At 38.4% G+C, this 14,647-nt stretch overlaps 1 protein-coding gene across 1 annotated transcript; it reads left to right on the top strand.

The window, feature by feature from the left end:
• The first annotated feature begins 3,264 nt into the window (after positions 1-3,264).
• Positions 3,265-12,786, top strand: C4BPB (complement component 4 binding protein beta). Its single transcript, XM_059146619.1, has 6 exons — positions 3,265-3,534; positions 4,470-4,640; positions 6,027-6,203; positions 10,557-10,650; positions 11,898-12,024; positions 12,565-12,786. The coding sequence occupies exons 1-6, from the start codon at positions 3,477-3,479 to the stop codon at positions 12,706-12,708; spliced, it is 771 nt and encodes a 256-aa protein (XP_059002602.1). The 5' UTR covers positions 3,265-3,476; the 3' UTR covers positions 12,709-12,786.
• The last annotated feature ends 1,861 nt before the right edge of the window (positions 12,787-14,647 follow it).

Below are 14,647 nucleotides of genomic sequence, written 5' to 3'. Positions count from 1 at the left end.
CCCTTCTGAATTCCCAAGGGCACCTAGATACCTTCTTGCTGGTATGCTGTACCTTCCCTGCAAAGACTTGGTCAGATTCCAGAGATCAGCTTCTCCTCACGATTAAAGGAAATAATTTCATAAGCACAGGATGCTCAGAAGCAGTGTTCCAGAGCTAATAGGGCCTTGCCTCAAAACAGGTATTACCTTCACTGAGCATCCAGGCTACTTTCAGAGAACAGCTTTTTTAGTCATTTGGATTTTCTTCCGTAGTGACCCTTTTACCTTATTTTACATTCAATTTTCATGCCAGAGTGTCTCCTCATTTGTCCTTTGCCTTTTCAGAATTTGATGGAAAGAGAAATAGTATCTGGGCACAATTTAATAAAGTCTATTAACCATTCTTTTCCAAATTTAAATTCCTGAGTCATTTTACTCAAACCCTGTTAGAGCCTTCTTTTTTTGTTTTTGTTTTTGTTTTTGTTTCATGAACAATTAGGGCTTTAAAAAATTTCTATGAGTTTTAGTCTCGTAGAATCTGCATAAAGGCTAGTTTTCTGGCCCAAGTTTTTTTTTTTTTTTTTGGTGAAGCATTCAGGAAACAACTAATACATTAAAAAAATCATTAGAAAAATATTTTAAACTTTTTCTGAATTGCCTTGACAAAGACCAAAGGGAATCTAATCATAACCTACTAGAGAATTTAAAGTCATCTTTTTCCAATTCTCTTAAAACCTTACACACACACACACACAAAGTTTAACTCCCTGTACCTCCTGCTAGCCTAAGCCCAGCAGCCTTCCCGGCTCACTTCCTGTCTGCTCATTCTTTTCCTGAGCAAGCAAACCAGTCAGGACAACTTCAGCACTTTCCCTGTTACCTCAGTTCTCCAGAAAATCTGGATTGATCAAATTGCCCTTAATGTCCAAAGGTCTAGAAGGATTTGTGAATTCTCATTTATTAATTTTGCTAAGCCTGGACACTTGTAATAAAATGTATAATCCTAAAATCCCTTATATGTAATCCCCCAATCCAAAAAGCTTTGAAAACAAAGTTTTCTTCCAATTTATTTGACAGGAAAATATGACCTAAACTTCATGAGGATATTTATAGTCTCCATATATCTCACTTAGTGTAAATATTTTTATATTTCATAGAGAAATAAGACAATATTATACATAATATGGTATCTTTCTAAAGCCCTCATCTGAATCTAAAATAAACCATTGAGAGGAAGGATTATTTGCAATTATTTCCTGTAGTAATGCTCTATTTTATTAGGAATTTAGGAATTCATCATTTAGGAATAAACAAATTCCTAATTTTAAGAGTCAGCAAAATTTTCTTTCACTATTTTTAAAATCATTTATTGTACAAACATATATATTAGCTGCTGGAGAATTTATATGCTTCAAGAAATAGACTATGTGGTATGTTAAATAAAATTACTCCAAACCTGACAAGAGAGACAAAAAAGAAATTGCTGAATAAATTTTTCCATGGGTAACAGTATTATAGACCCTCTCTGGGGTTGTTGATTTCATGGGAGTGTGTAATTTTGATTGACTTTCTATTAATTAGGGTTTTTTTTTACAACTCTATAAGACTAGTTCATTTGTAGAAAATGGATAGGAATGCAGATGATTCTTTTCTGAAAACAATGCAAATATTCCTGATAAGGCAAATGCATTTTGTCCTGTAGAGATTCAATAAATTTCTATCAGTTGGAAAAGCTCATTCCAAATATTATAGTTTGTTGCCATGTGTGATATTAAACAGTTTTACATCAGTTAGAGAAGTCACTTCAGAAGGCCTTTGACCTGAATATTTAAATCTGTTCCTCAAATTCTTCTTTGAATTAGTTGTAGCATCTAAATGTTTCTATGACTAATGAGCTGAATAAAATCTTTGACACATTTTCATCGTATACTTATATGAGTGTCATGTTATTTACCCTTTCGAGAACCACACTTTAAAAGGTGCTTGCAGAGGCGCCTGGGTGGCTGAGTTGGTTAGGCTGAGTTGGTTAAGTGTCTGCCTTCGGCTCAGGTTATGATCCCAGGGTCCTGGGATCGAGTCCTGCATTGAGCTCCTCACTCAGCGGAGAGTCTGTTTCTCCCTCTGCCTGCTGCTCCTCCTGCTTGTGCTCTCTCTCTCTCTGACAAATAAATAAATAAAAATCTTAAAAAAATGAAAGACCCTTGCACTATAGGAACTCACATATTTGTTGAGTGAGGATAAGCTATGGAAAAACCATAAAGGCAGTATATAGTAAGTGATAAATTATTGGTATGGATTTGAGGAACTCTACTAGAGTTTCTGTATGATTATGTTCTCTTTTATTTGTCCCGCATTGCTCTTATTTACCTAGCAGACAATTCTGCTTTGCATTATGGAGTGCCTGCAAAGGAAATACACATGGGACAGGACCCTCATGCTTGAGTTGTTAACAGTCTTGTGTGGGCAAAAGACATGAACAAATCATAAAGTAATGATAATGGATGGAGAAGAGAAAAATGGTTAAGACGTTACTGGGTCCTTATGCTTTATGTGTATTATGATGCTTTATATTATTTTATTAAAACCTAAAAATTTGGAGGATCTTTACTCCCAATTTTATCACTGGAGCAGGGACAACCAGATAATTGCTATAATAGTCAGGAAGAAGAAGGTGGGAGCCCCAAAGCAATTTCACATGTTTTAATTCCTGAGACTAAAGCTTTTCCCTCAACTCCCTCTTGGTTCATTTCGTTGACTCTGGACTCAGGCTAAACCCTGGCCCCCAAAGATCCGAAGAATGGGAACCTGGGCGCAGGCCTGGCAGATATGGACACGTGTTGCTACAGGACTTTGGAGTTTTTTCTCAGGTTTGCTGGGAAGCTGTAGATCTGGGAGGTCAGAGATAAGGTGAGGTTAGTTCACTTCCTTGAGCTTGCCAGTTTTCAGAGTTCGGTGCTGCCAGGACACCTGGTATGTGACAAATGAAGGGGAGATGGCCCTCAGAGCTGGGTTTCAGTTGGGAAAGCACTACAGATCGGTCCACCCGCCCCCGCCTGCAAAGCTGGAGGGCGTTGCAGAAGCTGGACTGTAAACACTAGCAAATATTGACAGAACTGAGGGTCATGGCTAAACCCTCTGGTCCAAGTCTGTGGTAGCAGGATAAGCGTGCAGTTCACAGGAACTGGTCAACTAGATTTGCATAACGGAACCCTGGCAATTTCTAAAACCGAGTTTTAAAACTGGCAGCTTGTCAGCCTCTCCCCCGCTTCATGTTTTTGCAGAATCGCTCCCAGCTCTAATTTCCTCATAGTTGTTCAGATTTCCTGCTGTAGCATTTTTTTTTTTTAATTCTTCCAAGGGAGAGAAATCAGGACAACCTCTTCTCTAGGAGGGAGGTGGTTGGTATCCTAAGCTGTGTGAGAAGATCCGCTTTTATCTAAACCAGGTGTTGTCTGGTTTGTGTTCATTCCAGCCTGGGCCAAGCAACTGATCACAAGATGGTTTTTTGGTTTGTGTGCTATCTTGTGGTTGTGTGGCTGATTTCTGCCTCAGACGGTGCGTATGCTTAAGTCTGGTTTATAAGGCACTTGATATCAGGTCTAAGGTTTTAATGAAAGTTTAATCAATGAAATGTATTTCCTTTATTGGAAAATCTCAAATTGCTTGGCCTAATGCAATGTACTCAGAGGGGCTTAGTAAAATGTGTTTTTTTAAACAAAATTTATTTATTTGACAAGGAGTAGGAGAGAGAGTGGGGGGGCATAACAGAGGGAGAGGGAAAAGCAGGCTCCTCACTGAGCAGGGAGCCTGATGTGGGGCTCGATCCCAGGACCCCAGGATCATGATCTGATCTTAATCGGCTGAGCTACCCAGGTGCCACAAGGGCTTAGTAAATATTTAATGATGATTCTGCTTTATGACATGGGTGGTTAACAGTTAACTTTCCTTTTCTGTTCTGGGAGCAAAAAGTACCAGTTTCAAAATATTGAGAGGTCTTATCTGTTAAGACCCTTTGGAAAGGGGATTGTTTCTTTAGAGGTAGATAACTTATGGTTGAAATTTTTTTTATTTAAAAGATTTTATTTATTTATGGCTGAGTTTTTTTTTTTTAATTTAAAGATTTTATTCATTAATTTGAGAGAGAGTGAAAGCAAGAGAGATCACAGAAGGAGAGGGGGAAATAGACTCACCGCTGAGAGGAGAGCCTGATGTGGGGATCCATCCCAGGATCCTGGGATTATGACCTGAGGCGAAGGCAGTTGATTAACTAACTGAGCCACCCAGGCACCTCACTTATAGCTGAATTTGAGTGAATCCAGTTACCCTTTTGAAAACAAGAAACTTTGGGAATTATTGGGAGGGGAGGGAAGTGGATAGACATAGACATGGAAGAGTAGCCACAATCCAGCAAAAAGGCACTTGGACGGTGGTCTAACAAGGTTTCCTCATGGCACATGACATGTCAAGTGAATCTTTTTTCCTTCCAACAGAGAGCTGTCCAGAACTTCCCTTTGTGGAAAATGGCATAATTGTTATAAAGGAGGTAGAAGGACAAATTCTGGGGACTTGCCTTTGTATCAAGGGCTACCACCTGGTAGGAGAGAAAACCTTATTTTGCAATGCCTCTGTGGAGTGGAATGCTCCTGTTCCCACATGTCGCCGTAAGTTTGATTTTCCTGTTTCTTTGTATATCTTGTCATCCTACTGGATTCTTTCACATCCTACTTCCATTTGGCCATGTTCAAACTGTATAAGAAAAGAATTCTTGGGGCACCTGCTGGGCGCAGTGGGTTAAAGCCTCTGCCTTCGGCTCAGGTCGTGATCCCAGGGTGCTGGTATCGAGCCCTGCATCGGCTCTTTGCTCAGTCCCTCTCCCTCTGCAACTCCGCCTGCCTGTGCTTGTGCGCTCTCTCTCTCTCTCTCTTTCTCTCTCCCACTGTGTCAAATAAGTAAATAAAATCCTTAAAAAAAGGAGAGAAAATTCTCAATTTCTATGAATTCATTTTTAAAGCGCCTGGGTGGAACTTCTCTTAGAAGCTACAGGATCGGCTCTTGCTCAGTACTGATTCCATTAATTGATTAATTGATTGAATTAATAGACACAATCAACCCTGCAGGAAGAAAAGAATTTCTTCCATATATTAAAACTACCTTTTTTGGGCTACAATTTGTTTAATACTATACTCCTTTAAAATTTTTATGTTTAAAAATATCTAAACATATACAAAAGGGAGATTAAAATCAACTCATACATACTTACCACTTATCTTCCACAATTACCCACATATAATTAATCTTCTGTCTTCTACAGTTCTGTTTGCATTATTATTATTTTGAAGTAAATATGTCATGTTGTATTTTATCCATTATATAACTTTTGAACTGGGAAAAATTTATGTTCTCAACGTACAAATGTGGTAACTGAGGTCCAAATGACTTGCTCCAGTTCACAACACTCATTTGTGGTGTCTGTAGAGACAGAGAATCACTAGTTAATATCCTCGTAATTACTACTATTTTTAGGACTAGCTCGGTTTGTTCTCCAGACCAGTATGTTTGTCCTTTATTTATATGACCAAAGTCATCTCTCTCTGCATTTTCTCCGGGGTTTTTTGTTTGTTTGTTTCTGTTTTTGTTTTTTTAACCTGAGAAAAGCAAAATGAAACAAAGTAAAACATGACGAGTGATGTGGACCTTTGGCTGATGGAAGGAAGGGAACCCTTGCCTCAAACATAGAGTGAAGAGTTTTCAGCAGGGCTTGACAGGAGGATAAACACACTATTGATCATTTCCAGTTCTATGCTTAATTACTTCTCGTAAGTTCAAGTGCCAACTCTCACCCTTGTGCATGACCAAGACCTTTCCTGCCACTCTCAGGCCAGCCAGCTCTTTTCACATCGAGTGTCGGTCGGATTTGGTACTACGGACTAGTGCAGTTTGCAGTCCCTATTAAAAAGCTCTGCTTTAGTTCTGATTTCTCAGCAAAGCCTGAGAAATTCCTGCTTTTGCAGGTGTCCTTTCAGATCACTTCCCATTTTCTTCTTCAGTGGGCCACTGTCCTGACCCTGTGCTGGTGAATGGCGAACCCAGTTCCCTGGGTCCTGTCAACGTGAATGACAAAATCACTTTTAAGTGCAATGAAGACTACATTCTTAAGGGCAGCAATTGGAGTCAGTGCCTGGACAACCACACCTGGATGCCTCCCTTGCCTGTCTGCAAAAGCAGTAAGTAGGAGAGAAATAAGTGTAAATCCAAAGACACTGAGCAGATAACCTCATTTTCGGTGCCTGGGAAGCTTTGGGAGCTAGGAAGCAGCCAAGAAACAAGTGGGGCTCACAGAGCCAAGCCTCACCTTGAATGATGTGTTCCAGTGAAACAAACAACATCCAAACAATAAACCCTCCCCGCCCCCACCTTTAAATTAGGATTCCTGTCCTACTAAGTCCAACATGGGATAGTTTGGGGCATCTGACATTTTTTAAAAAAATTTCATGGTAATGACTTAAAGTTCTTATTTGAAGAATACACAGAAACAGGGGGCAAGGACAGTAACTGATCCACTGCCAAATTACACAAAATAAGAATTGAAAGAAAGTACCTCCTTCTAACACAGTAATTCACGACTCTCAGAGAGACTTAGTTGGATGTATTTGTTGTATGACTTTTACGTTTATGCAGACATTTTAAATAAAAGCATACACACATATTGACACATGTATATACGTACAAAAAATGGGAATTCATGTATTTTTAATTGCTTATTTTTGGTGTAACATTACACATGGAAATCTAGTTCAGATCAGTATATGTGGCTCCTGCTTTTATTTTTTTTCTATCTCCTGCTTTTAAATAATAATGTGGATGTGCCATAATTTATTCCACATCTCTGTGTTGATGAACATTTATTCTATTTCTGTATTTTTGCTATTATAATGCTTCAGTGAATGTTATATAAATGTATACACATACATATATTTTGGGGCCTATGCTATTATTTCTTTAGTCTGGATTTCTAGAATGATTGGTGGGTCACAGGATATATTTATTTGTCAAATATACTTGGAAGATCCAAGAAATTCTACTAAAAATGTTATTCTTGGACACTAAATAATATTGAAAAATCAATAGTATTACTTTCTAATAATTATGAGATGAATACTGAAATGTAAAATAATTTCACTCATGAGACCTATATGAAAATTTACTGAAGGACCTAAAATAATACTTAAATAAAAGAAAAGATATGCCATGACCCTGGATGGATGGACTGGAATTACAATGTAACTCTGAGCAGAATTTTAAATTTAAAAATATAAAACAAAAAATTAAGTTTATTTGGAAAGGTACATATCTAACATTAAAGATTTATCAACACCATTTGCCAGAGTAGTACCTTTTTTTTTCTCAAGGATGAACCAATATTGACATATCGTGATCACCCCAAATCCATAGTTACCTAAGTATTCACTCTTGGTGTTGTACATTCAGTGGGTCTGGACATATGCTTAATGGCATATAGCTACCATTATAATATCATACAGAGTGTTTTTGCAGCCCTAAAAATTTTCTGTGTTCCATTTATTCATCTCTCTACCTTCCCTACCTCTCAACCACTGACCTTTTTAATTATAATAATGTTCAATTAGCCAGCATTTGGTACATCATTAGTTTTTGATGTAATGTTCAACGGTTCATTAGTTGTGTATGAAACCCAGTGCCCATCACCCCATGTGCAGTCCTTAATATCTGTCACCTGGTTAGTTCTGAAGGACATCTTGGCTGCTTCCAAAGTTTGGCAATTATGGATAAAGCTGCTATACATATCAGGTGCCGGTTTTTGTGGGGACATAAGTTTTCAACACCTTTGGATAAATCCCAAAGAGTGCAGTAGTTGGATCTTAAGATATTTAACTTTGTGAGAAACCGTCATACTGCCTTCCAGAGTGCTTATATCATCGTGTTTTCCCACCAGCAATGGAGGAGAGGTCTTGTTGCTCCATATCCTCATCAGCATTTGGTGTGATCAGTGTTCCAGATTTTGGCCATTCTCATAGTTGTGTAGCGGTATCTCATTGTTGTTTTAATTTATATTTCTTGATGATGTACACTCATTTTCCATCTGTATAGATCGTCTTTGGTGAGGTGTCTGTTAAGGTCTTTGGCCCATTTTTTAATCAGGTGGTTTTCTTCTTGTTGAGTTTTAAGAGTTCTTTGTATACTTTGGATAACAGTCCTTTATAAGATTTGTCTTCTGCAAATATTTTCTCCCAGCCTATGGCTGGTCATCTCATTCTCTTCATATGTCCTTCATAGCACAGAAGTTTTAAATTTTAATGAATTCCAGTTGATTAACTGTTTCATGGATGGTGACTTTACAGCTGTATCTAAAATGTTGTCCCTCCCTATACCCAAGGTTGTCTAGGTTTTCTCCTACATTACCTTCTAGGTATTTCATAGTTCTGTATTTTACATTCAACCCTATGATCCATTTTGAGTTAATTTTTGTAAAGGATATAGCAGATAGGCAGTTTAAAAATATGAACTATCGTTAGCCTCTTTTAGGGAGTTTGTGGTTACTTAAAACATGCATATATAGGACACACAGTTAAATTACATGCACATACCATCAACATTAGCTTGAACAAGTTTAAAGTATTTATTTCCACCAGCCTTTTCTGTTTTACTCTTTAAATTCAATACTTCCTATCCTCACACGGAAATGCAGAGTCTCTGTCTTTTTGCGTCAGTTCATTGCCCAATTTTAGGGGATGCTCCTGAGGTCCCTGATTAAAGCAGATTTTTTTCTGTTTAGATGCAAGATCTATATCATCTTCTTCAATTCAAAACAGCATGCTTAAAAGCCACCAGAAAAGCTGTATAAACTGGAGATCCTTAATCAATTCATTAAAATTCTTTTTCCTTTCCTCTATACAGCTTTTGAACTCAGTTTTTGATCTTTTTGTTTAACTCAATTAATTAACATATATGTATTGTTTCAGGGGTACAGGTCTGTGATTCGTCAGTTTTCTATAATACCCAGTGCTCATTACAACACATACCCTCCCCAATGTCCATCACCCATTTACCCCATTTACCCCCTCCCGCAAGCCTCCTCCCACCCAGGAACCCTCAATTTGTTTCCTATGATTAAGAGTCTCTTATGGTTTGTCTCCTTCTCTGGTTTTGTCTTGTTCTATTTTTCTCTCTCTTCTCCTATGATCCTAGTTTGTTTCTTAAACTCTATGTATCAGTGAGATCATATGAAAATTATCTTTCTCTGATAGACTTATTTCACTTAGGGTAATACCCTCTAGTTCCATCCCTGTAGTTGCAAATGGCAAGATTTCATTTTCTTAGATGGCTGTGTAATATTCCATTGTATATATATGTATGTCACATCTTCATTATCCATTCATCTGTCAATGGACATCTAGGCTCTTTAAAAGTTATTAACTGGGTGGCTCAGTTGGTTAAGCAGCTGCCTTCAGCTCGGGTCATGATCCCAGCGTTCTGGGATCGAGTGCCATATTGGGCTCCTTGCTGAGCCCAGGGAGCCTGCTTCTCCCTCTGCCTCTGCCTGACTCTCTGTCTGCCTGTGCTCCCTCTTGCTCCTCTCTCTCTGACAAATAAAGAAATAAAATTTAAAAAAAAAGCCATCAAAAGTTATTAACTGCTTGAAGAAAACACCTGTGTTGTAGAAGAAAACAAAGAAAACATTTAATTACCTACAAACCTACTACTCAGAAATAACAGAATACTTTGATATGTAATCTTCAGGTTTTTTTTTCTGTTCATATATGATTATGCATGAGTGTATTTTAAAAAATAGTATTATATGCTGCTATTATAATTACATTTCCATTAGTATGTATTATTATAATGCAAAGTATTATATACTATGTACTGTACTAATACATGTTCTTTTATGCCTGCTGGTTTTGCTCAACTATTTGTTCTGAAGGTATTTATGTTTCCATAAGTATTCACCTACATAATCATTCTTAACTTACTCCTGATCCCTGTGTTTAGACTCAATGCTAGAGCTCAGAGGGACTTTGGAGATAATATTATTTAAGCTGCTCATCTTATAGCTTAGAAGAAAGCCAAGAAGGATGAAATAATGGTTAATGGAAGAGCCAGAGCTGAAATTCACAACATCTACTTCTTTGTCCAGCTCTCTTTATAGACTCCTCTTGTTTGCTCCCCACTGTGTTCTCCTGTTTCTGAAGTTCTCATATTGCACAATTCTGTCCCACGAGAATGCCAGTGTCCTCTTGAACTCAGACCATTTATCTCCTGTCTCAGGGAGTTACTTCTCCTATGTCTACCTCTGGTTTAATTTTTTGATTCTTGTCCCCTGACAGTCTCTGCAACGTAAACTTCCTTTCCTCAAGCTCATGCCAATCAGAAAGCTCTCTCAAACTGTTAATAACTCAGAGGATAAGCAGGGGGAGGGGATTTTTCCCATGGATAAATACGATTTGACCAGAAGGAAATGAACAGAGAGAGTGTCCCCAGATCCCACATGGATGGTTATACTTAGAGGGTGCTGTCACCCTTGTACTCTTGTTTCTCAGGATACTGTGGCCCTCCTGGGAATCCAGCTCATGGCTATTTTGAAGGAAGAGATTTCAACTCAGGATCTACCATTACTTATCACTGTGAAGACAAGTAAGTATATGCCGCAGCCGTTCAAATGCAAGAACTTGTGCATTGACCATAGCATTGTTTTGGGGAATGACCCAGTCCATCTCACCTAATGCCCCTATGTTCTACTGCCTCAGCAATCTGAGCTCATTCTGATTTTTAGAGCTGCTTTAGCTCACTACCAGCTCTCCCCAAGCTCTAGAAGATAGACTGATCCCCTTATTTATCCTAGAGAAGATACTTAAAATGTAGGGTTTTCTAAAGAATCTTGGAATAAAAGCTCAAAGAAATATAGGCCATATGGAACTGCAGAAAGAGAATGATTTATTATTCCAGCCTGCCCCCCAACAGATTTGTATATATACATTTGAGTATATATATTCCTTTAAAAAAAATAAAAGGAGAATGATTTAATACATCCTAATTGAAGTCTAACCTTAATTTAGACTACCTAATCACCCGCCTTACAGATCTACTCTTTCCTTGGCTTCATTCCGTCTTCCTACCTCAGTGTCATGTCCCCACATTAGCATTTCAGTCTCGTTATATACTTCTAGTGGGTTTGCAGTCAGCTCTCGTGTTTTTCTGATTAAAAGCTGTAGCTCCTTTGTAAGACTTATTTGAGGGTTATCTCTAGCTTTCCACTCCTCTTTAGAAAGTGGATGGCAGATGCTTTTTTAAATTATTGAATGATGACATGCTTCCTCCCTCTCCCTCCCCACCCAACAACTGTGTGAAAACACATATTCAGAATTTCTCACTTCTCCATGTTTTATGGGTTGCATTGTCACTTGTGCCCTCTCTACCCCCAAGGAGAATGGTTTTAGTTGATTACTGTTTGGTATACTGAAATCACTTAGCATGCATTAAGGCTCAAGGAAGTGGATTCTATCACAGTAGGAAATACTGAAATACAACTCTACAGAATGAAATCACTTAGCATGCATTAAGGCTCAAGGAAGTGGATTCTATCACAGTAGGAAATACTGAAATACAACTCTACAGAACCAGCGTTGGTTGCCCATTTTAGAAAGTGTTGTTGCCATTCTTTTTTTTTTTTTTAATTTTATTTATTTATTTGACAGACAGAGATCATAAGTAGGCAGAGAGACAGGCAGAGAGAGAGGGGAAGCAGACTCCCTGTTGAGCAGAGAGCCTGATGTAGGGATCGATCCCAGGACCCTGGAATCATGACCTGAGCCGAAGGCAGAGGCCTGAACCCACTGAGGCACCCAGGCACCCCTATTGCTGCCATTCTGACTTCTGTTCAGGTACCACTTAGTGGGCACGCGGGACCAACAGTGCGTTGACGGGGAGTGGAGCAGTGCACTTCCCATCTGTGAATTGATCCAGGAAGCTCCCAAGCCAATTCCACAGACTGCTTTTGAGAAGGCACTTGTAAGTAGCAGGCTGTCGTCTGTCTTGTTCACAGTGGTATCTCCAGGGCCTGGCATCACTCTTGGTGCATGCTCAGTCTATATCTGAAGGGTTGTTACAAGGGGGCTCATAAACTGTTAACTCACATTTTTACATACCTGAGTTCTCATTCACCACCATCATCAGCAACACCTCTACCACCTTGTTGGTAGAAGTTAAGGACTTGTGGACTTTATAGAGCAAGCTTTCTAAGCTCGTGTCTTAGACTTAGACATATTGCTGTGAAAAGTCTCTGAAATTCTTCTAGATTCCAAAAACCATGGATCAGGTCATTTTCATTGAGATGCCTCTTTTCATTTATACTTATTGCTGAGATAATAATAAGTATATAAAAGCCAGATGACTTAAAGGATTTATCATGTTGAAGACCCAGATTTGTATTTAAGCTGGCCGGATTCTCAGCCCCAAGTCAGGGACCTAAGCAATACTCATTAGCTTCAGACTATACAGCTGGATCTCAGTTCTTAGGTTATAACTTAATTTTTTTTTTCTTTTCTTCAGTTTGCCTTTCAGGAGAATAAAGAACTTTGCAAAGCCATAGAGAACTTTGTGCAAAGACTGAAGGAAAATAACTTAACAATGGAGGAACTGAAATACTCTCTGGAAAACAAAAAAGCTGAGTTAGAGGCAAAAATGTTGTCCTGACGTCATAACTGAGCAGACTGGGTAATCTGGGTAATAGAAATGCACCTAGGAATAAATTTTCTCTTGGTTCTAAAACTAGTTTTGGAATTTTCTCTCATTAGACTGAAACTCAACTTCATAGAAATCAACTATAGTTGCATAAACCACCGTGTGTGTGTGTGTGTGTGTGTGTGTGTGTGCGCGTGTATGTGTGTTTCTCAGAATGTGGAAACACCATGTGTGGCCATTGTCTGTTTAAGACCAGAATTAGCACATCAATGGGGAATGGAGGGTCTAATGTCCTGTCTGTAAGGAGAATGGGAAGCTCAGATCTCAGCTAAGGGTATGCCTCATATTTTAATGAGAGATGAATGGTGAGGCAAAACATAACCTCAGATTAACCAAGACCTATGAAGCAAAAATTAACCTCTCATTTTGATAAAATAGATTCACAACAGTTACATCCTTGAAATGACCTGTTGAGACAAAAATAGAATTAGGATTTAAACTCTCTTTCAGTTTCCCCTCTATCTTGTTTATGAAACCCAAATTTCTAAATCTTCCGCAGTAATATTGCTTACCACCTCTGGATGAAACCTATTCCTGCCTGGTAAATTTGAGATGGTGAAATATAAGTGAATATATTTTCTTTTTGTCTTATTAGAGGGCAGAAGAAGCCAGAATCCTGAGGTAGGATAGGTTTTCCTATCATGATGTCATACTGAGACAATATGACAAACTTCTTCTGTCTCTCACTCTGACCCCTACCAAAAGACATAGGAAATCTGGATGAAATACAAACAAAATACAAAAGAGAGCTTGAAATAATGGAATGTACCTAGATGAAATTATGAAGGAGAATAGAAATAGGAATAAGAAACTCTCAAGTAACCCACATTCTATTAATAGACACAAGACAGGTATATGTACATCATTAATTGAGGGCAGTTAGAACGAAATAAACAACTTTCACAGAACAGTGAGCGGGGGGAGTTCAGCTTCAAGAAGGAGACCCTCTGTCTGGAAGAGGAGGAGGCAGGAAAATCATTAAGAAGAGTCACAGTTCTTGGGCTTTTAAAAGTGAGTAGGATTGAGAGACAAAGATTAGAGAAGATGTTGCAAGTGGAAAGATTTGAGAAATGTAGTAAGAGCATCATAAAGAGCCATAAGCTTTTGAACCAAGTAAATCCATTCCTTAGCTTCATCTAACTTGAGCAAAATGATTTCTAATTTGAAGATATTCATTCTATTATTGTATATATTGTCCATACTGGGAGACCTTGTAAACATTTGAAATGTCCAATTTTAGGAATGTTTTTAGTAAATTATGGCCCATCAAATGTAATGCAACCTCTTATTGTAATTACCAACAGAAAATTAAAAAAAATGCTAAGTACAAGTAGAATACAGAATAATAAGAACTTATGATCGCATTTCTATAAAACCTTTCTTCTTGTAAAGGAGGGCACAGAGAAAAACAGGATCTTACGATGGTGAAACTCCAGGTGTTTATGCTCTTAAAGTTCTTTACATTTTTTTTTTTAAGATTTTACTTATTTATTTGAGAGAGAGAGAGAAAAAGAGCATATGAGCAGGAGCAGAGGAGAGGGAGAAGTCAACTCCTCTGCTGCTCAGGGAACCTGATGTGGGGCCCGACTGGGATCGTGACCTGAATGGAAGGCAGATGCTTAACCAACTGAGCCACCCAGTTTCCCCAAGTCCTTTAATGTTTTAAATTGAGTTTGTAATAGTAAGTTTTAAAAAACGTGTTGGGCAGAGAGGCAGGAAAGATGGAGCCCACTTAGGGAATGGCAGATGGCCGGGTTTGGCCCAGATAAAGCATGGGAAGTGACGAGAGAGAAGTGTAGACAGATACATTAAAGCCAGTTGGTGGAGCCTTTTAAAGGGCACATTAGAGAATTTAAATTTTATTTGGTAAACAGTGAGTGGAGATCAAGAA

The sequence above is a fragment of the Mustela lutreola genome, chromosome 14 (assembly GCF_030435805.1).
Source record: "Mustela lutreola isolate mMusLut2 chromosome 14, mMusLut2.pri, whole genome shotgun sequence".
Classification (NCBI taxonomy): Eukaryota; Metazoa; Chordata; class Mammalia; order Carnivora; family Mustelidae; genus Mustela; species Mustela lutreola.
The sequence above is the reverse complement of the archived record's forward strand: the minus strand, read 5'-3'. Positions and strand labels throughout refer to the sequence as shown.